This window comes from Cibotium barometz, chromosome 4, assembly GCF_041138505.1.
Source record: "Cibotium barometz isolate CiBa-2024 chromosome 4, ASM4113850v1, whole genome shotgun sequence".
Lineage (NCBI taxonomy): Eukaryota > Viridiplantae > Streptophyta > Polypodiopsida > Cyatheales > Cibotiaceae > Cibotium > Cibotium barometz.
The window spans coordinates 60616824-60639404 of NC_141049.1; the positions used below are offsets into that span (position 1 = coordinate 60616824).

The window sequence follows — 22581 nt, forward strand, 5'->3', positions numbered from 1 at the left end:
GAACAGGGATTGTCCATACCAATGCTGCATTGCATAGCATCTTTATGTGCTTGCTTGCAATTGAAATTGCATGCTGTTTTCATGCTTGCTTGACTAATGTGTAGTTCCGGGTAAGGGGACGCTCGCCCGTGAACCGTGCGTGTGAAACTGTCTGCTGACATGGTTACGTGGCATGTGACAGGTGGTAAGTATTGGTCATGAACTTGGCCTTGGGAGTTAGCACTAATTTATAAGTGAGTGTGTACACACTTCATTAAGTTTTGGGCGACCAAAACTCACTTATAAATTATGACTAGCCCGGTGTTCACACACACTGATGTCCCGAGGTGGACATAACCCAATATCCCACTGCCTAGACCTTATCCCCTTTGTACAAAGGGAGTAACCAGCCATGTGTCCACTCCCTTTGTACAAAGGGAGTAACCAGCCATGTGTCCACTCTAGCTTGCTCCACAAAGCACCTGCCTGCCACCTACACTGGACAACTCACAACCTCACTCCTCTTCCTCTCTCTAGAGATTGGCGCCTCCTTCATGAGGGCTGTTGGGCTGCATTTTCTGCACATTCTCCTTCGCAACTCCATTTCCAAGCTTGCTAAGGTGATTTTCAAGCTTCCAAGAGTGTTTCCGGATGCTAATCACTCTCCTACACACTCCCAATGACTGAAATTCAGCAAAACAGCTCTCTTTATTGCTGTAATTTCTGGTATTTTTTCTGAAAACCCTGATTTTAGCCCTCCTTTCTCAAGTTGAACCATAGGGGAAGCGTTCCCAAGGTTCCCTTCATCCTCTTGAAGACTTTTGTCGCGAAGAATTGCGACAAATCGAAGATCTCTTCACTCCAAGGACTGCCATCGCGAAGACTTCTGCTATCATCGACTCTACTTGCAATTGGTAAGCTTTAATGCTTAAATATGGAAGCAAGTAGCAGGAGGGAGGAACCGGATTACAAGATCACATACCCTATGTAGTGTTCTCTTGTCTTACGTGCTCTCTTGCAGATTGTTGCTACCATGTGTTTGTGGAACAATAGAGAGCAGATTGTAGGGAACATGGGCACTTGAGAGGGTAGTGTGGGTTGCAAGTCTACATCGACAACCACTTGTTTGCAATACTGTATTCATATGCATTGATATGGAAATTTGGTCAGAAATGCCCATGACACAATGTACTTGATTCTCCCAAGATCAATATATTTTATTTGAGGGAGGGGTCGGCCGTTCTGGCTCATTGTGTGTCTCTTGTCAATTCAGCAATTTACTTCTTGTATTTGAGCAAGTGTTCATCAAAACTTAGTGTATTTAACTGTATTGATTAGCATTGTGTTCAACCAAGTTACATATGCCTTGCGTTTTTTGCTTCCCTAGATTCTCCAGGCTGTAGATACTTCAATAGTGGTTGCGTTTTCTTCCTTAGCTGCGTTTTTTAATCTACAAGCCCTCCTACTACTGTCAGCCAGTCCCCAGGCTGCTTTTTCTTCGACAGAGGCAAGTGGAGGATTTCTAGCTGCAAATTCAATAAGGGCATCAATTTTTTGGAAGGTTCTTGAAGGATATTTTTGCCAAACAAGTGGCACATCAGCTCTTCTCCCTCCAAGATCCCCTCCCCCTTTCGGTAGGAGCTTCTTGAAGGTGTGTTTTGGGTTTCTTTTGCTGTTGTCCAGCGTGCATCTTCAGAGGGGGCTACTAGTCCCTAGTTGGATCTTGTGGAAAGGTGCTTGAGAGAGCACGTGGATTGCTTACCTACAGAGGTTGTTTGAGACATAGCTTTTTTGAGGCAGATATGGGTCCCCCCGTGCATGAACGAGGAGGACAAGCTAAGTGGTTCATACTATGATCACTGGAAGCTACAGATGAAGGAGGTCTGGTTCACACACAAGGGGCTCTGGGAGATTGTTCAAGGCCACGAACGAAAGCCTGAATGCCCTACCAGCTCTAGGAAGTGGACTCAGGACCAGGAGGATGCCTTTCTTGCAGAACTTTCAGCTTCGGAGAATCAAGACTCAAAAGCTCACTCTGCACTTGTACGAGCCATCTCACCAGAGGTCTCCCCCGCCGTGCAAACATTGGATTGTGCTGCTTCTGTTTTGGAGAAAGTTGACAGATCTATATGCTTCTGTTTGGAGAAAGCTGATAGATCTATATGCACGGGACTCTACAATGCGGTTTGTCAACCTATTGGGTGAGCTCTTTTCTCTGGAGTTTACAGCAGGGACTTCCATGCAGTTGTTTGTGATGAAGGTTAAGGTAATCCATGACCAATTAGTGGCAATGGGTACTGCCCTGACCTCTTCTCAGTTAGCTGCTCTCCTCCTGATAAAGCTTTCTGCAGATTATGACATGGTTTCCCGAGCTTTGCGGGTTTAGATCAAAACATGTTCCCTCGAGTTTGATGATCTATGTACTCTCCTCTTGGAAGAGGAATCCATCCTAGTTTCACAGGGGAATTTGAAAGTTTCATCGTCAATTGGACCTGATCAGGCACTCGCAATCGTGTAGAAGAAAGTTCGGAGTTGGTGTTGCAAGTGTGGGAAGAAAGGTCACCTGTCAAAGGATTGTCAGTCAAAGGACAAAGGCAAAGCCAAGGACAAGGGCAAGTCTTCAAAGAAGCGCAAAGACAAGTCTCAGGACACTGACACAGACTCGTCTAGTGATAACCCCAGCTCTCCTAAGGCCTTACAGACTGGAGAGAACATGACTGGTGTCTTGCTCTGATCCTAAGGGCATCCCTCCGCGTGCTGTCTTCCAGAAACGGCATATCGGCGAGAGAGGGGGCTTTCAAAATCTCTCTTATATTAAATCTGGAGCATTTGACCTGTGTGTCGGAGTTCCAAGTATAAAGTCAGACAAGTTCACTTGATGGTCCGGATGAGTTCTAGGATCAACCAAGGTTCCTTCATGGTTCGGATGAGTTCTAGAACTATCGGTTAGCAGAGACTATAGACAGGATGTGTTCCATGTTCATTTGTTCGAGGTTGTTAGATGTGATGTGTTCCCAGTTCTACCTGGAGTTTGGAGCCAAGCAGATTTTCTTTTGCTCTTTACAGTGGCATTATGTTTTGTGAAGAAAACAAATTGACATGTGCATTTTCCGAGGTGTACTCAGTAGTACTGGCCATGCCGAGGTGTCCATGGTCGCACCTTCGTCATCAGTTTTCTTCTGACATTTTTTGCACACTTCAAGATGCAGAGGGGGTGTTAAAATAATGCATCTTCAATATGTTGTCGTGGAGGTCTTGTCGGCCTGTTTCTACAGCCGACCTGGTTTATACACAAGTATATAAGAGTTGCTCTCTTTTATTCATTGTATCATCCAATAGTGCCCCATTTGCTGGCTCTTGTACTCTGTAACCTCAAGCTATTAAAGGTCTTGTTCTTGCTTGCAATCTTTCTCTCTCTCATGTTTATTTGCTTCCGCTTGTGCACACTCTTTCAATGTGCATATGCCAAACACCCAAATGTACGTATATAATTCACTTTTGGCTTTCGGCTATACCAAGCCTCAAATGGTGTTATGGTTTTCAAAGCTTTTGTTGGACACCTGTTTAACACGTGAGTGGCACACATTATAGCTTCCATCCAAAAATTGTGAGGCAACTTTTGTGCTTTCACCATGCATCTTGCCATCTCCTTGAGAGATCTATTTTTCCTCTCAGCTACACCATTCTACTGCGGTGTATAAGGCACAATACATTGGTGTTTGATGCCCTTTTGAAGCATATAATCCTTGAATGCATTTGACATGTATTCTCCACCTCTATCTGAGCGGATTGTTTGGACTTTACATCCACACATATTTTCAACCATTGCTACAAAGTGTCGAAAGCATGTAAACACCTCTGCTTTCGCTTTCAAGGGGTAAATCCAAGCAAACCTGGAGTAGCATCAATGAATGTGACGAAATAAAGATGCCCCCCTATGGATGGTGTCCTCATTGGACCACATACATCACTATGTATGAGCTGTAATTTACTTTCAGCTCTAACAGCTCCATCCTTGGGGAATGGTTTTCGATGCATCTTTCCCAAAATATACCCCTCACATACATGTCTTGTTGGAGACCCAAGAGGCGGCATATTATCAACCATATGATGCTTCTGCAAAAGCATCAAACTCTAAAAATTTACATGCCCAAAACGTGCATGCTATAGCTCTACATCATGCATAGCAAGAGTGTGGGCAGCCACTGTATTTGCATCATAAGTACGCTTGTCATAGCTGTCTAGCTTATACAAGCCTTTGTATCGTGTTCCAGAAGTGACTATTTCATAACCCATTGATGGGTCTTTTAGCGAACACTTCCCATCTTCAAATTCAACCATTAAACCTTGGTCGTTTATGGTTGAGATGGAGAGCAGATTTTTCTTTATCCCTGGAACATACAACACATTTTGCATACATATATTGGCACCATTGGTTGCAATAAGTATGACATTGCCAATTCCCTTTATTGGATATGTGGTATGATCTGCACATGATACAGTGCGTCCACTTGAAGCATAAGCCAAGTGCTGAAATACATCTTTGCATGAAGTGATGTGGCTTGAAGCACCACTATCAAAATACCATGATACATCCTGTCTGTCAGATGCGATGCAAGACATATCATTGTCTGGAGCACTTGATGTCTCACTAGTGCATGTGACCAAACAAGTGTACTCTTCCTGAATTACATTAGCCGATTGCTGTGCTTTGTCATCAGAAGAGTCTGCTACTGCATTGCCTGCATCTTTCTTTTTCTCTTTTGCAATCTGCTTTCTACATTCATTGATGTAGTGGCTAAGCTTATGGCAATAGTGACATTTGCCCTTCTTTTTAGGCTTGTTTGCATCCCCTTTGTCAGACTTTTCACCACCAGAAGAGGGCTGTCCATGACTAGCCTTACTAGACTGTTGTCGCTTATGTCTAAAGCTCTTTGCTTTATCCTTACCTTGGCTGTAAATGCCTTGGCTCCACCATGGTTGCTAGATAAGTTTGCTCTTCCTGCAAGAGTAAACCCTCCAACTCTTCAAAGGTGACGGGATGACCACCTCCTCTCATAGAGAGGTTGAGAGAGGTGTGAAAGTCCAAGTAGGAAGGTGGTAAAGAATGAAGAGTGTTGGTGACCAGTTGTCTGTCTCGGATAACCTCAGCAATGTTGAGCAATTGTTCCTGCAAATTTTTCACTTTGGTGAGATGATCTGCCATGGAGTCACCCTCATCCATAGAAAGAAGATCCAATTGCCTCTTCAAGTACGCAACTCTTGCCTCATTGTGTACCTGATTCATTGCTTCCAATGTGTCCCATGCAAGCTTCGATGTCTTGCAAGACCGAATGTGTGGAATAATAGTCCTTTTCACTGAAAGGGCTATCATGGACATGGCATGTGCATCCTTAGAGTCCCATCTCTTCTGCTCTTGTGTGGGAGCAGGTTCTACCTCAGGAGGTCTTTGAGCTGGGTGTGTGTCATCACCACACACGATGCCCCAAAGCCCTTTGGCTACCAGCAAATTACGGATCATGAAACTCCATAGGGAGTAGTTCGATCCATCCAACTTGTCCTCCTAGGTGAGCACACCAAATACATCTGTAGCATTTTGAGCCATGTCGACAAAATACACGTGCAAGCAAACCAAGCACCAATGTGCACTGCCAGACAACCAAATGTCATGTGCAAATTTTTGCCTGCAACCTAAAGCAAGTAGAAACCTGTACCAAATTGTCCAATTACACACAATGTGTATACATATTCGACAAATCACAGCTTTAATGCCCAATTACATGCTCCAATCTGAAAAGCCCCAATTTTTATGCACTGCAATTGATTCAATGTGCAGTCAATTGCCGAATTTTCACAAAAGCCCCAAATTTTTGCAAAAACAGGGGAGGCTTTATTTGTTGATTTTGAGGTTAATTTGAAAAACCCCCAAATTTCAACCAAAGCAGCATGTTGAAGATTTGGCAATTTTGCAGCAAGTAATCTCCATGCAATTTTGCCTCCTGCATTTTTCCATGTAAAGGGCCAATTTTTCCAAATCCCCAAAAGTTGCTGAACCTGCACTAGAATGCCTGCAAAGTTTTTTTTTCTTTGTTTAATTTTTTCTTTTTTGAAATAAAAGTACATGCGGCCCACGTGGCGGGGGACTATGTGAGGAAGCGTAGGCTTCCACGAACGTGCAGATGGAGGAGTTGCAGGCTGGTGGCGAGAGGTGAGAAGGTACAGGGGTCAGACGAGCAGCTGTAGGCAAGTAGGTACAATCGAGGACGAGCAGCTGCAAGTACAGGTGAGGACGAGCAGCTGTAGGCAAGCACATACAGTCGAGGACGAGCAGCTGCAGTACACAGAGGAGGAGTACAGAAGGTACAGGTATGCAGAGGGTACATGCGAGGATGGCAGCCGCCAGACGAGCAGCACAGAGCATGTTGCAGATGGCGGCGGGACGGAATTGTAGGCCTCGCGCGAAATGGCCGGCGTGGGTGGAGCGGGAACAGGCATCACCACCGCCGGGTGAGGAGGAGGTGGCTGTCGCAGCATTAGCCCTGCCAGCGAGGGAGACGGAACGGAGCGGCGGCGGAGATCTGCGCAGTAGCGCTGCGAAGAGGCTGGGAGGGAGCAGACCTCTGTCCACTAGTGCCACCGGCTGGGAGGCAGCTTCGGGTGGCGCCGGGAGGAGACGGACGGCGGGGCAGACAGACTGGGTGGGTGGAGGATGGTGATGGATCTGGTGGACGGAAATTCACAAGCAACGGATCTAGTCGACGAAAATTCACAGGCAACTCCAGTGCTGGAAATCTGGTCGGCCAGGACTGAACTTCCAAAGGGGGCTCTCTGATACCAATTGTTGGTGTTGGACTCACACACACAGAAACCTGCAAATTAGGGTTAGGTTCAGGAAGAAGAAGCTCACACAGAAATGAGAGAGAGAGAGAGAGAGAAATGAAAATGAAATGAAATGTTATATTAACGTCTTCAAAAGGCCATAATGACCTATGAGACCAAAAGTTGCATCATGTTGGATCTGATACAATGTCTGGATAAAAAAAACCCAGAAAATGAAAAAATAAAGATGATACTACTGGCACCTAAAAAATGAAACTGGAACTGGAAGGTACACTATGGAGGTACCTCCATCTCATAATATGTGCCGCATCGGACACTGGCGGATCTCCTCAATATCCTGTGTGGTCAGCACCCTGACTGGGTGTCTCGCATGCCTCGCAAGAATAATCCGAATCTGCCGCTGCAACATCCGTCTATGCTGGGATGCCCTCCTCCGTGGTCGTGGGCGTCTGGACCACCCAAGCTCAATCGCACGATCAATCAGTGTACCTCTGGTGTGGGCGGTATCCATGTCCTGCTGCTGCTGTGGTCCATCTGGCGCACAGTGATGGCCGGACTAAAGAAGTCTGTAATGTGCCTCTGAGTCTGGCTCTCTGTGCGCCTAAGCAGGCTATCTCTATGTCTCCGCAGCTCAAGCAAGAACAATCCCAAACACCTCTGGTCCTGGTACCCCATGACTCTGGAAAGTGGTCCAAAACCCTCTCTGAATAAACAGTGGAAACGACCACGTATCTCATAGTATGCAGTACAATGGCATATATAATGCAGCTCTGTCTCTGGCTCCCCATGGCATACTCGGCATATCCTGGCCTCAGCTGGTATACCTCTATATCGGCCAATCTCAATCTCAAGCTGGTGTGAGGATGTGCGAATCTGACCAATAGCACATCGTACTGCATGAGACAAGTGTACATCCATGTAACTGGGTCTGATCACAAAACCATCTGCTGTGAGCTGAAGAAAATGTTCTCTGTAGAAAGCCATCTTCGTGCCCAGCTCCTCAGTCGGCTGTATCCATGTCCTCCTAATGTCCAGCTGAACTAAATCCTGACGGATGAGTCTGGTAATCTCTGTCCGTGTAAGAGTGAGAGAGGGTGCCTCCAGAGAATACTGGAAGGGAGGCAATCTGTCCATGCTAAAACCATGTGCCTGGAACCAAGATGTCATCTGTCCATACCAACAAGCCGTGTCTCCCTGTAAAGCTAACTGTCGGGAGGACTCCAGGGCGAGGCGTGCATATCTGTCTCGGGGGAGATCCCACAAGCCATGTATGTAGGAGACTGATCTCGTAAGAGCCTCAATCACCAGAGGGGCAGCCGCCAGCTCTGCTCGAATAATCTCATGAGGTACCACAGCCTTGGCTCTAATAAGCCTAGCAATCATAGATACCAAAGGCCTCTCCATACCTCTCCACCCGCCTGCGCTGTGATGGCCCACTGAAGGTCCCCATATCTGCACTCCATAAAGCATAGCTGATGTCACTAGAGTGTCAAAAAGCCAGAGTTTTGTTCGAGGTTCCTGAAACTGAACCTGCGAACACATCCTCTCCAAACCACCCAGGGCTGCATGTGCTCTAGTCAATCTAGTCTCTGCTGCTCTCCTCATCGAAAACACTGGCCCACTGAATACTACCCCAAGATATGTATATGCATCTGTATACTCCACAATCTCCTGCCCATATGTAAATGTGGAAGCTGATCGCCGAACCCACTGTGGCGTGGTGTTAAACACCATAACCTTGGTTTTGCCAAGGTTGACAGACAATCCACTATCATGTGCAAACTCATGTAAAGCATCCAGATGACGCTGCATACCCTCAGGAGAGTCAGAGATCAACACAATATCATCAGCATATAACAATAGTGGGATCCATGTACCTGCTAGCTGGGCTCCTCTGTCCCCCAATCTCTCAATGTAGTCAGAAGCTTCATCCACATACATACCAAACAGTGAAGGAGATAACGGGCAACCTTGCTTCACTCCTATAGTGGAGTGAACCAAAGTAGAGACCCCCTCTGGGGTGCGTACCTGTCCTGCAACTGATCTGTATAAAGCCATAATTCCCCATATGAGCTCTGTGGGTACCCCCATCTCCTGTAATCGCCTCATCAATCTGGCTCTGGGCACTGTATCAAATGCTTTGCGGAAGTCCACAAAGCTACAATAAATCCGTCGCCCATGCGACCTGCCCTCCTCAATAATGGCCCGGAGAGTCAAGATGTGGTCAAGAGTAGAGAAACCTCTCCTGAACCCTGCCTGTCCCTCTGCTCGAATGCCAACTCTCTCTGCCCATCTACTCAACTGCTGCTCAAGAATGGATGCATACAATCGTGCTAGTGTGTGACCAATCATAATAGTGCGATAATTCCCTGGCTGCATAGGGTCCCCTGACTTGAAGATAGGCACGATGGTGGACCTACTCCAAGTCTCGGGTAAGCCTTCGCACATAGCACGATTGAACATCACTGCTAGAAGCTCTGCCAGCATGTCTCTCGCATGAATAAAGTGCTCAGCAACCAATCCATCGTGATCATATGCTCTCCCAGTCTTCATCCTATCAATGGCCTTCCTTACCATCTCTGCGGTAAAGAAAGTACATGTCTGTGGGCATGGTGCTGGCGGGTCAGGAAAAGGTGTCTGTCCAGGAACTGTATATAGAGATGCTGCATAACTACCCCAGACCTCTGTAGAAGTGATGGCCAAAGCAGGGGAGGACTCATGAAACAGACGCCAAGCCTCCCTCGAATCCTGGCTCAAGAATAGCTGGTATAATTCCTGCTCTAGCTGAGCAAGGAAGGCCCGCTTCTTCCTTCGCACAAGGCGTCGGAAGGCAATACGTGACTGTCGGTAAGTAGTGACTCCCAAAGCAACCTCCCGTTGCAGTCGGGCTCTGGTCTCTCTGCACTCCTCATCATACCAGCTGTTCTGGGGCATACATCTAGAATGCTGTCTCTGTCCAGGCTGAGTATGTGGATATGCCTCTCTCGCTGCATCATGTAAAGTCTCTGTCAGTATATGGGTCAACTCCTCCAAAGGTCTCCCTGGCTCCTCTGTGTACAGACGTCTATAAATCCCATCTGTGTAGACAGCATCAGTCTCTGAGGTAAAAGTATATCGAGTGTGATCTGCCCCTCGTGTCCTCTGAGCTGTGGTAAAGTGAAAAGAGATAGTCAATGTCAACAATGCATGATCCACTACTACCCCAATGGGCCGAGATCCAACTGTGAAGTCCTCAATGCATGAAACAAAGCTGGGCATAGCCATAACATAATCCACTGTGCTAGCACCATGTCTATGTGGAAAGCAAGTAAATCCAGCTGCTGACGGAAACCTCTGCAAGCCATTAAGTATGGCCAACCCATGCACAGTCCCCATATCTACCAAATATCTCCCATACTCTGTGCACTCCACATCCTGTGAGCTTCTGTCTAATCCCATATCCAGAGTGTCCAACTCTCTCAGCATCTCCTCCGAGGTATCATAAAAGGCTGTCTGGCGGTTGCCCGTCCGGGCATTAAAGTCCCCTAACAGGATGATGTCTCCATCCCTAGAGAACTCCCATATGTCATCATCTAGCACAGAGAAAGGAGACTGCCCTCTAGGTGCTGCATATGTCGATGTACTAGGAGCAAAATAGCATATGGCAATATACAGGAATCTGCCTGTGTCGGCCCTCAGTCTCACCCACATATATCTGGCCTGATCATCTCTCCGAACTATGTGTATAAGCGGTTGCAGCTCCTCCCTGAAAAGAACTGCCACCCCTCCTGATCCTCTACTACTATGTACCGATCTCGTCCCTACTCTGCAAGCTGTCTCCCATCTGTATCCTGTCACCTGTGGCATCATCTGACCAGGGGCCTGGTGAGTCTCCGAGTAGAAGACTATATCTCTATCTCTAAAGCTGTCCTCAAAGGCACCTACATCAAGTCTGAGGGATCCATTGCAGTTCCAGGCTGCCAGCTTTAATTTGGTCCCATAGGTCTCGCACCGTCATGTAGAGCGTCGCTCCACGATGACCACCCTCCCTTCTCTATAAAATGCTATCTTACCCTTTTCTCTTGCTGCTCTAATCTCTGGCATGACTTCCTTCATATGTGCAAGCTGTGAAAGAGTAAGATCATCACCAAGAAAAATGCCTGTATTCTTTAAAGTGGGTTGTCTCTTCAAGAACTCCTTCTTCGCCTCAATAGAAGGGAAGCGAAGTATGAGAGCTCTTTCCTTTGATGTTTCCCCGTTGCCTCCGCTTTTTTTGCCCACTCTCCAGGCTTTTGCATGTGTCGGACTATCAATCCTTATCAACACCATAAGCTCTTTCACCTCCTCTTCAACTTTATCCCCGTCTTTAAGGCCGGTAATCCTCACATGCAAAGCACGTGTACGTCTTCGTTGTTCCTCTTCCAAAGTCATATTAATGATTGTAGGTGTAGGGGTTGTTATCTCCTTACCTTTACCCTTCTTGGCGACCTCTATCCACTTCTCCGCTTCATCCATCTTCTTTTGCGTCTTGGTGATGACTTCCACCCATGAGGAAGTCTTTGCTTCCTGTTGCTTCTCTTCTTCCTTAATTGCCCGTACTTGTTCCTTGATAACCTTGAGCTCTTCTATCATGGATGGCTGAATTTCACCTCCTTCAAGTCCACCATTTGCCTTGGCCTCTGCAAGCTCCCTCTGAAGAGCTGAAATTACGCCTTTGAGCGTGTTGACTTCCCCGTGAAGGTCTTTGACTTCCACTATGAGGTCCTCCTTCTCCTCTTTCCACCGCTTACCCTCATTGAATACCATTTGGAGAAAGTTTGCTTTCTCCTTCCACCATCCCTCCATCTCTGCCTTCCATTCCTTCATTTCCTTTTCCACATTTGTTATCCTCTTGTTTGTGACCATAAAGGTCGCCTTCGTCGGGTTGCGCAAGGGTGAAGCCATGGAAGAAGTGAGAGAGAGAGAGTTATGTTGCTGCCTTGGGGGCCTGAGCAAGGGTGGGTGCGGAGAAGGGCGGGGGGCGCACATGAGCAAGGGTGGCCATTGCCACCAGACCTGTGCGGGGTACAGCGAACAGGGCAGCAGGCGGGGAACAAGGGTGGCCATTGCCACCAGACCTGTGCGGCGTACAGCGAACAGGGCAGCAGGCGGGGGAGGTGAGCAGGGCGGCGGCGGCGGCGGCGTACAGCGAACAGGGCGAGCAGGGTGGCGGCGGCGGCGGCGGCGCACAGCGAGCAGAGAGAGAGGCAGAAGCGAAATGGCGGGGAGGGAGGCAGAAGCGAAATGCTGGACAGAGGCGAAATGGCGGAAAGGGAGGCAAAGGCGAAATGCTGGCGAAATGGGTGCAGAGGCGAAATGCTGGGCACAGGCGAGAGAGAGAGAGAGAGAGAGAGAGAGAGAGAGAGAGAGAATATTGTAGAGAGAGAGAGAGAGAGAGAGAGAGAGAGAGAGAGAGAGAGAGAGAAAATGAAATGAAATGTTATATTGACGTCTTCAAAAGGCCATAATGACCTATGAGAGAGAGAGAGAGAGAGAGAGAGAGAGAGAGAGAGCCAAATGTGTGGTAGCCACAAAATGCAAGTCAACCCTTGCATGTGTGCGACATCCATATAATATAGAAGCACAAAATATTATATGGATAGAGTGTCCTTTCACACTTGATATCCAAGGGGAAAAACCACATGGGAAAAAGTGCCCTTGGTTAAGCCCTGTTCACACATAGCACTACCATAAGTGAGCATATGTCTACGGGATTGCCTTCCATCATGAGTCTTATGGTCTTTGATACGAGTTTGGCGACGCAGTCAAGGCAGTAGGCACTAATGAACTCCTTGTCCAGCTGCTCCTTAAAATCCATGATTTTTGTAAGGAAACTGTCCATGGAGTCTCCTTCAGTCATATGCTCTGACTCTAATTGCTTGCGTAGATAAGTGCATTCCGCGCATGTTTAGCAGTCTTGCATGACTGATGTGAGGAATGATACTCCTCTTGATCGACAAAGCAAGCAACGCATGTGCCTGCGCATCTGTTCCATCCCACTTTGTTTGTTCCTGCGTAGGAGTTATGCTATCTTGTGGTAACATACCATGTGGACAACACACTGATCCGGAACGGCCAGCCCCCCGTAGGTAACTTCTTTATTACTCAAAAGTTTTTACACGAAATCCAAAGTGGGGTGTTTTCAACACCGGATTTTCCACACGTTTTGGACAGCTTGTTCTTCTCCAGCCAGGTAGAGAAGCTGTGCTCTGATACCACTGTAACCAAAACCTGGACCATAAAACACTTCAAGTGCACAGAGAGTATAATAACATAAAGGCACAAAAAGGTGGACAACACGCTGCGCTGGAACAGGTGGCCCCCTGTAGGTAACTTCTTTATTACTTAGAAGCTTTTACAAGAAATCCAAAGTGAGGGTGCTTTTAGCACCAGATTTTCCACATGTTCTGGGCAGCTTTCCACAAGGCTCATATGAGACTCTGTATAAGCTCTATTCACAAGCCCAAAGAGCCTCAATCTTCAGCTATCAGCTCAACCTTAATCTGCCCTGTAAATCAGTCCATGAAGCTCCAAGATAGCCCCAAACACCGAGCCAAAACAGCCCTGAAACATACGCAAATCTGCCCCACAACAATCCACTGTTTACAGCCAGTTCTGAGGGTGAGAGGGAGAGTGGGCGCAAGAGAGAAAGAAGACAGCACTACTGTACGGCCAGTTTTGAGGGTGACCAGTACAGAAAGAAAACAATGTCTATGGAGGGGAGGGGTCCATGGAGGAGATCCATCATTGGGCAGGAGAGGGTGGCCGTAAGATCTGAAATAGTGAAGAGAGGCTGAGAAGAAGAGGCCTCCATCGTGTGTCGGTGACGAGTAAGGATCACATCGATTTGGGCCTGATGGATTGGTGGTGGTCGTGGTTGAGGGGGCCGAGGTCGTCTTGTAGCTCAGAGCATTGTGGCTCGTAGTAGAGTGACCCGTATGCTCCTGGATACTGTCCTTGTCTGATGAAGTACCGGATCTTCTGGTGGAGTAGGTACAACATGCTAGGACTTGAAGAAGTTGGTGATCCTTGAGTTGGGCTGAACTAGCTCATGAGGTCTGTGCTTTGAGGAGTCTCTCTCTCTGTGTCGTTGTAGCTCCAGCAAGAACAAGCCGTGGCATCTCTGATCTGGATAATCCATGATACGGCTAATAGGACCGAACCCCTCTCTGAAAAGGCAATGGTATCTCCTTCTGATCTCATAGTAGACTGAGCATCGGCATACATAATGCTCCTCGGACTCCACCTATCTGCTCCATAATCTGCAAATGTTGTCCTCCCTGGGTATCCTCACTGCTCTGTGGGCCTCGATCTCTAGGGTATGGGATTAAACTTGGACCTAACCAGTTACGGTCCACATGGGAAAGCCGTATGGTGAGTTTCGGTCATACTGGTAAGGAGGGCGATGGTCAATCCGAAGCCCATGTGCCGTAAACTATGTGATGCTAGAGCCATACCAAGATGAGTGTGTGCCTCTTGCAGCAATGCTTATGTTCAATCCTGTGATCCTCACATTGAGGGCCTTCTGCTTGCGGTGCTTGTCCTCCTGAAGCGTGGCTGTCATGACAATGTTGGTGTTGGGGGTCAGGGATGTTTTTCCTTCTTGACAACCTCTATCCATTCCTTCTCCACCTCCTGTTTGACGACATCTGCCCATCCCTTGTCGAGTTTCTTCCTTGTGTTCACGAGGCCTTCGTGGAGTAACGAGTTCGGTTCTGAGGTCTTCAACCTTTCAAAGTAGAGATGGGCTGATTTCCCCCTCTTCCTTTTTAAGATCCTGCATTGCTTCCGTGAATTTCTGAACCTCTTCTTTATGCTCTTGGGAGGTTGGTTTGAGAGCTGAAATCTCTCGTTCAAGTGTTTCCACCTGCTTGCCATGTTGTTCCCTCATCTTTGCCATCTTCTCTCAGAGCTCAGCTGTCTCTTTTTCCTGTTGGTCATCCTGGAACACCAAGATGTCCTTGATGGCCTTTAGCACATCTTTGGTAAGAGTTCCCCGGCTGTTGGGCTCTGAAGTCGCGTTTGCTTGCGCGTCTAGCTTGTCCATTGCTTTCTTTAAATCTCCCTGTAATCCGTCCCATTTGTTGGACCGAGTCATGATCCTGTGTGTCCTTCATCTGCGCGATGCACGAAGTCGAGAGGGGGAGGCCTTTCACATTCTGCAGCTTGAAGAGAATCCCCTTGGGGCCAACAGGCGCTGCCTTGGGGGCAGGCTGGGGGGCGAGCGAGAGGGAGAGAGAAACATTATGTTGCTGCCTTGGGAGCCATAGCACAGGCGCATGCAGGCAGGGGCATGAACAGGGCAGCGGCGCAGCGCACAGGCACGAGCAGGGCACAGGGAGCGCATATGGCCACGCGTAGGGCACAGGGGCGCAGCGCACAGGCGTGAGCAGGGCACAGGGGCATGGGCAGAGAGAGAGAGAGAGAAAGATACGGTGACTGTAGAGAGAGATGATAAGCTCAAGAGAGAGATTTGCACGAATCATTGATAAACCCTTCACAAGTACATGGTTTTGTAGGCTGGTAGCCTTATCTTTTGGCCATCGAAATAACACACATACACTTTACTAATGACACATGGCACTCTTGTCCCATCTTCTCATAAGATGGTGGTCACACCTCAAGAGGAGGTTTACACACACGGAACTCCGAATCCTAACATAAAGAGCATAATCAGCTTGTCATTCCAATCAAAGGCTCGCAGACATCTATCCAAATGAGTCCTAGGAATTCCAAGTATTACCGAGAATAGTATCATATTGCTTCTTAAGAAACAATAAATCCCAACACCCCACTTATATAGCCACTATAGACCTATGAATAGCTCTAACTTATGGGATAAAACTAATTAACACCATAGCCCATGTAATCAGCTTGCTGCACTAATGTTCAGCGTCCCCTAACCCAAGATTAGGCCGTTTAACCCTATGGTTAGCATCGGGTACGTAACAGGATCTGTTTTTGTTATTATTTTTGCCATTTTTTTGGGTTGCTGTTTTCATTCTGTAGGGATTTTTTGACCAATATGCATTCTACACATGGGAGGACATCATTGAGTTTATGGTCCTTCCTTCTTGGGTGCTTCCCAAACTAGGCGTTGAAATTTCAAATAAACCCAATCCTAGATCAGACCTCGGCATCTTGATAGCCATTGAGATGCACCATAGAAAGATTCTACAAAGACGAACATTTAAGTAATTTAATCAAAGTCCCAAAGTATTGATAATTCAAGCTAGTCTCAGGTTTTGATCAAATTGATGTTTGTTTTAACCTGCTGAAAATCGAGATATGAAATTCGTTGCAGATTGCAGGGTTTGCTGTTGCCATTTTACTGTTTGTGTTGATGCAACAAGCACGCGCATGGGAGCTTGATCAGCCTGTGCCCTCGGTCTTGGCAAGCATGGAGTACAATCTTACTTTCCCCTTCCCATTTGTCTTGCTTAGCACGATCCCCTTGGTCATATACACCTTCCTTGGGTTGTTGAGCTCTGAAACAACATCTTCTTTTGTAAGTTTCGTACTGGTGTCTGTGGCTTGTTACTGCTTTGCTACTGGAGCCGTGGCACTTCTAGCCATGGGAACACAGATTGTATTCTATGCTGCTGCATCCATGCAGGTCTTTGTGAAGCTCAGGTACTACTAACTATTCCTTGTTGCTATGCTATTTTGTTGATCATCATTGCACCTTACACTCCATGTTTCAATTGACTCCTGGACAACTTTTTCACTGCAGGTGTAAAGCTTGGATGCAGAGTTCAAATGTTAGGTTCCCTCTCTGGTTAGGGACTCAATTTAATGCTTTGTCTTCTTTACGGGTATTTTGCCAGTCTACCTCTGTCTTCTATATGGTTAGTCTTTGTGTTTGTTCATGCATTCATTCGTGCACATTCTGCACGTATTACCAGCCTAAAAAAGACAAACTCAAATTCTTTTGCAGGTTGTTGGGAGTGTTAAAAGTAGGCCGACATTGACTGTTATGGTATTGTCCATATTGCTGGTCTTTTTTGTGCATCCGGCTTTGGGACTGATAGTCCTGTTGTTTGCACACACGTGGAGCTGCTATTCGGCTCTATGCAGGTACTCTCATCCTTGATGAGATTTGTGGAATCTCCAGAAACACACGTATTTGAATGGTATCACACCCAAGGACTAAAAGTATCATACTTAAATTTAGAAAAGGTCCTAAGAGGTTTTCCTTTCATATGTAACAGTTGTTTGGCGGCTTGCTCTCGCAGCCAGCAGCACCCAAACAATCCCGTGCAAAATCCTGGTCAAACAGTTGACAGGCAGATGGTTTCAACAAAAATGGATGGCAATTACATGGGCAGTCCGAAGACCTTGATCAGTTTTGGGGACACACAGCTGGAAATCTTTAATTACGGCCAGGGCTTACTTCTGCTTCATTTGATTGCTACTGCTATGCTGATTCCTTCTCTTGTTGCATGGGGCCAGGTTAGTCTTTCAAAGCCTCTCGGTATACCATCTACTCGGAGCTGATGTTGCTCCCATGTTTTTATGTTCTTAGTTTTCCATGACGAGTTTCCATGGACAGTTTTGTATCACTTCAGTGAGATAGCTATATTTATGTTTTCATTCTATGAACATTATTGTACCACTTTGGTCTCATAGGCCCATTGGGTCTTTAGTAGACTCTTAATATATCTTTCTTTCTTTCTTTCTTTCTCTCCACCATCAGATCGGTTTTGGCCGAGGCGGGTATCATCATTAGCTGATCACAGCATATCTCACTTTACACAGGATTATCTATTGATTACATGTACTGTCAGATGTTTTCATTTTACTTTTTTCTTTCAGTTTTCCATGGCTCAGTATATCCATGGTACCATTGTATTACTTTTGGTCTCATAGGCCTTTGAACTCTCTCTCTCTCTCTCTCTCTCTCTCTCTCTCTCTCTCTCTCTCTCTTTGGTGCAAGAAGGAGACTTCTATTAACTATGAATGAAACAATACAAAATCACGGCTAAAAGCTGGAAAATGAAAAATAAATCCTCATCCCAGAGTGTATGGTGATCTGAACTATTCGGGGGCATTATGATGCCAAGAGAGTCTTGTGGGAGTCGAAGAGAAGAAAACACCATGATCCCACTCTCTCAAAAACAGGTTTTCCTGTGCAGATCTAGATGGCCACTGTATACGAGTCTATGTGGCCATAAGAGTGTATCACTCCATATGGTATAGATGTACTGAGCATCATATATCTGAATGCTCTCTAAATCCTCTTTGCATTTCGCTCTCCAAATTTGCCAGGCTGTAATACTGGCAATGATCTCCCAAGTGGTATCAATGCTCTGCAGAGGTGTCCTTAGGCGCGGTATGCACCCCACAAAGCCTCTGTTTTCCTGTTGCGTTGTGTTTATTGGTCACCTCAGTTTTTGTTGACCCATGTGGTCTTTTGTTAAATGTTAACATAATTCTCTTATACCCCATTGTGACCATCAGATTTGGAGTACCTATAAATGAACACTCCTAGATGTGCCCAAGCAATCTTCACTTGACTTCACAGACCCACTTCTTCCAACTTAGGGCCGAGGAGCACACTTCAAACCAATCAATGGCGTATTCCAACAAGGCTCTTCTTTCCACTGGTTCCGTAACTAAATCGCATCAGAGTAGATGGCAATTGTGGGCTCGGGTGGAACCCAACCAATTTGCATACAACACTATGGGCTGTGGCAGGATCTGATTAGTCAACACCCAAAACAATGTGGAAACTACCCAGCCTCGGTGGTTCTAGTCTGTCCAACAAGGAGGCCACTCGCTGTAATATTCCTCTCTGCTTAAACAATCCAGATGGCTGACATCAGCATGACTGCCATGCCATTATAGTTGCTCTCTGATGATGCCGATGTACAACATTGACGAGGCATGCTATCTTGCTGTACAGTAACGATGTGGCACTATGCCCTGCTCTTGAAATCAATGCTCTGAAGGCCCAACAAAAGAAAGGCCAGGTGAGAAATACAATGGTAGATGTATAACAGCAATCGGCTATTAGTAGTCAACACAGTTATAGTTTTGTCAAATGTAAATGTCTTTTTGTTTTAAAGCCTTGATGATAATAGGTGGTGTCTCAGGTCTGTCATAGGTGGGAAGTGTCTAGAAGCCGTGTTTTGCCAGAAATCTATAAATAGGGAAGCAAATATCATTTGTTGGGGTCATATGATCTTTTACAAGAGAACCAATAGAGAAAGAGCAAGAGCAAGAGCAGGTGTCTGTCATAGACAGGAAGAGTCTAGAAGCCATATTTCCTCATATATTTTTTATTGCGACAATGGAAATTACTCCAGTTTGGTTCTTTTATGTGCATCGTGCACACATAATTCGTTGATATGATTATGTTTAATTACCGTGTTTATGTTTACTTGGATTAACCGATAGCAGTAATGGGCGGTTTACTGGCTGAGGGTGCTGTCAGTAAACACTTTCGGTTAGGCTTTGCAGGAAGTATTTGTCTTGCAGTAAACCTGGGATAGTAGACTTGGACTGTTTGTTTACCGGGAGAGAAGCTCTTTCCTGGCGATTCAAACCCTGTTATTGCTTTTTCCATCGAAAAGCACTGGGTGATAGGATGATGAGGCAGCAGCTTATTCAGTCCATGCTGCCTGGCTGTTGCACCACGTCTATACATGTGTTAGTAGCACTAGTAACCTGTCCAGGCATCTGTACCGCCTCCAAATGGCTTGTGCTTGCTGTTCTGCTCTACACAACTTGCACAGCTGTCCATACAAACCTCCTGATCATGCACTTGCTGCTGATTCATTCATCATACAGCTCCTGCGGAGCCTTGGCATTAAGGCACTAGAGAAGAAAATAATTTGGGAGGCTTATCAGCCTTAATAATTGATTGGGTGGTACTTTTCCCATCAGCTTTTTTGTTTCTGCCAATCGCTTTCTTTATGACGCTTCTTGCCAAATCATTGATAATTAGGGCTTTTTGGACTAAGTGGTCTTGCAAGTTTGTAACATAATGTACATGGGTTTATTTTTGCAGAGGCTGGGGATGGACAAGTCTCTACTGTGGCTGCTCGATGCATCTCTTTCCTTTGGCATTATTCTTCATGGATTCATGGGAAATAAACTAGATGTCAACATCCCCTTGGTTTCGCTTCCTCATTTTTGGAGTGCCCCTCTCGGTGATTCGGGGTTGAGCTTTGTTTATGCACTTGCAGGCTTGTATTCCTACTTAGCTGGGCTGGCATTAGCTCCATATAGAGTTTTTTACGCCCTAGCAGTCATTGGTAGCTTGATTGCAGTTTTCAGGATTTTAGAGAGAAGAGGTAGAACAAAAGGAGACTACAGCTCAAAGCGGCGACATTTCCACAGACATTAAAAAGCTTTTATATATATATAGGCTTTGGAATTGTTCAGTGGCTGTTCTTGTGATTGATTTGTTCTTCCAAGCAAAGAAGTCTTCCATTTTTTTCACAAATGAAAGGAGAGTAGAGCTGGTGGATGTAAAGCTTGTACTTCACCAATGCTCAAACAACTGACCGAAGCAGAGAGCCTATCATTTGAGCGCTAAGGCTGTATACTACCCTCCCGGGAACTCAAGCGTGAAGAGTTTTCTTTCTACCTATCAGTCGCTGAGCTTGCTTGTTGCCCACCATCATATCGCATGGGTTGCGGTACACCCTTTATAAAGTGAAAGGTGCCTCCCTTCTGCTTCTAGGGGATGATGTTTGTCTTGAGATCTGGCTCAAGTCTTGTTGTATACTACAAAATGTGCAAGTATTGTTATGTATTGATGTTTTGCAGTTCAAAAAAGAAAAAGAAAAAAACATCTTTGGACATTGAGAATTTTGCGAAGCAGCTCTTCTAAGCACCATGGTCTCTATTTTGCAAATCAAAGTGCAAACACTTTAAATAAATATAAGCTGCGTAATTGTAATACTGAAACTTTCAGTTAAAAGTCGTAATTGTGACGTTAATTATCGCAATCTATATAGATGTTTGAACAAATGGTAGAGATGGGCTCTTAATTTACATGGACAAGGGAGTTAGCACATTTGAATAGGATTTATTAAGTACTATGTTGAAGGATTTAGAGTGGTAGGGGACTTGATTGGGACGCATAAGTCCTATGCATAGGGCTTATGCATAAGCGGGCGCTATGCATAAACAGGCCTATTGCATAAGAGGGCTATGCATAGCTTATGCGTAAGTCCTATTGCATAAATAGAGCTATGCATAAGTCTTATGCATAAGCCCTAGGGCATAAGAGGACTATGCATAGTCCTAGTCTATTGAGCTAACCCTAATTCCCAGCACCCAAGGGTGCAAAAACACAAAGACAAGAAGTGTAAATGAAGAAAGAGGGCGTACTGTATGAGAGGCTATGTCCAAAACTTTGCTTACTCGAATAATCATACAAAAGAGAAATATAATAAATAAAAAAGGTAGTCCTCATTAACACATTAGTAAGCAAGAAGAACAAGAGAAAAAAGAGGTGAGTGTCCTAAACCTTATTCTTAATCCATAAGTGAACGAAAAAATTAGTTTATGTTAAGTCTAAACCTATGTATAATATATAGAATGCTTAATAGAAAGCTTTGATGGAGAGCTAAACTAGTTTATGTCAAGTCTAAACCTATACATAGTACATAGAATGCTTAATAGAAAGCTTTGATGGAGAGCTCTCCATCAAAGCTCTCTATTAGAGCTTTATGCATTAGGTTAGGATTAGGGAAAGGGAGAGGAAAGAGAGGGGAAGGGAGAAAAGGAGAGAGGGGAAGGGAGAAAAGCTCATATATAACTATTTTCAAGCTTTCCATGAAAGCTTCGAAGAAGACATGAAACCATGAAAGAGGGAAGAAAGTAAGAAATGCTTACCTTGGAGACGGAGACTTGATGGATTCAACACCCTTGTTGAGGGATGAGTTGAGGTGGGAGCAAAACTCAGGCTGCAGGTGTAGCTGTGCATGTGCAGCAATAGGGAAGTAGGTATTGACACCCGTCGGCGGTGATTTAGGCGGGAGTGAGTTTCGTAGGTCACTGTTGAGTTGCGAAATTTCGTTGTTTGCTAGCTTCATTGGTGAGTAGCAAATCTTTGCTGGTGAGCAGCGTATTTTCGTTACTGTGCAACGAAAAATGCTCTTGTGGTCGTTGTCTAGCAATGAAAACCTGGGTAAATTTTTGTTTGTAGTATTGGATGTTGTGTGTTTTGCATGAACCTTAAATCAGTTTTGGCCAGGCTAAAGATGTCTGGCAGTGATCATCAAGGGTCGAAAGCTGGATCTGAGACATGGTTGAGAGAAAAAATTCGATGTGATTGATACATGGTCAGTATATACGACGTCGTATAACAATTGAGCATGTCCGAATCTATGGTCTTCATGAGAATCGCATCATGAACGACATGGTGAATAACTTCTTTGGAAGGGAGGTCATAGATCATAGTGAGCAATCTCCAATGTCACAAGAGGAGGAAACCTTGCATAGAGAGGCAAGTACACCTTGGTATGAGGGATATTCGTACTCCCCATTGCGAGCAAACTTGGAGCTATTGAACTTGCAAATAACTTATGGATGGAGTGATGCAAGTGTCATAAGTCTTCTTTAGTAAGACTGTCTCATTTTATTGAAAATATTTCATGTTCTATATACTCTCCTTGCTAATATTTTGACATATGATTTCTTACCCTATGTTGTAGGCTTCTCAAGAAGATTCTTCTTCAAAATCTATTACCGAACTCACGAGATGGGTGTCGTAAAATGCTCTATGCT

General features: G+C 45.6%; 1 protein-coding gene across 21 annotated transcripts in view; it reads left to right on the top strand.

The window, feature by feature from the left end:
* Positions 1 to 20652, top strand: part of LOC147639453 (GPI inositol-deacylase A-like) — a 175291-nt gene extending 154639 nt beyond the window's left edge. For 7 of the 21 annotated variants that reach the window (XM_086791719.1, XM_086791613.1, XM_086791620.1 and 4 more), the window contains exons 14-18: positions 16142 to 16470; positions 16571 to 16652; positions 16775 to 16914; positions 17073 to 17289; positions 19850 to 20652. In XM_086791719.1, the coding sequence (XP_086647845.1) occupies positions 16142 to 16470; positions 16571 to 16652; positions 16775 to 16914; positions 17073 to 17289; positions 19850 to 20188 (1107 nt within the window). In that variant the 3' untranslated portion in view covers positions 20189 to 20652. Of the gene's footprint in view, positions 1 to 16141; positions 16471 to 16570; positions 16686 to 16774; positions 16915 to 17048; positions 17290 to 19849 lie in introns of all 21 variants that reach the window. The other 14 variants (XM_086791562.1, XM_086791575.1, XM_086791625.1 and 11 more) reach the window with 3 other exon arrangements.
* Positions 20653 to 22581: the final 1929 nt, after the last annotated feature.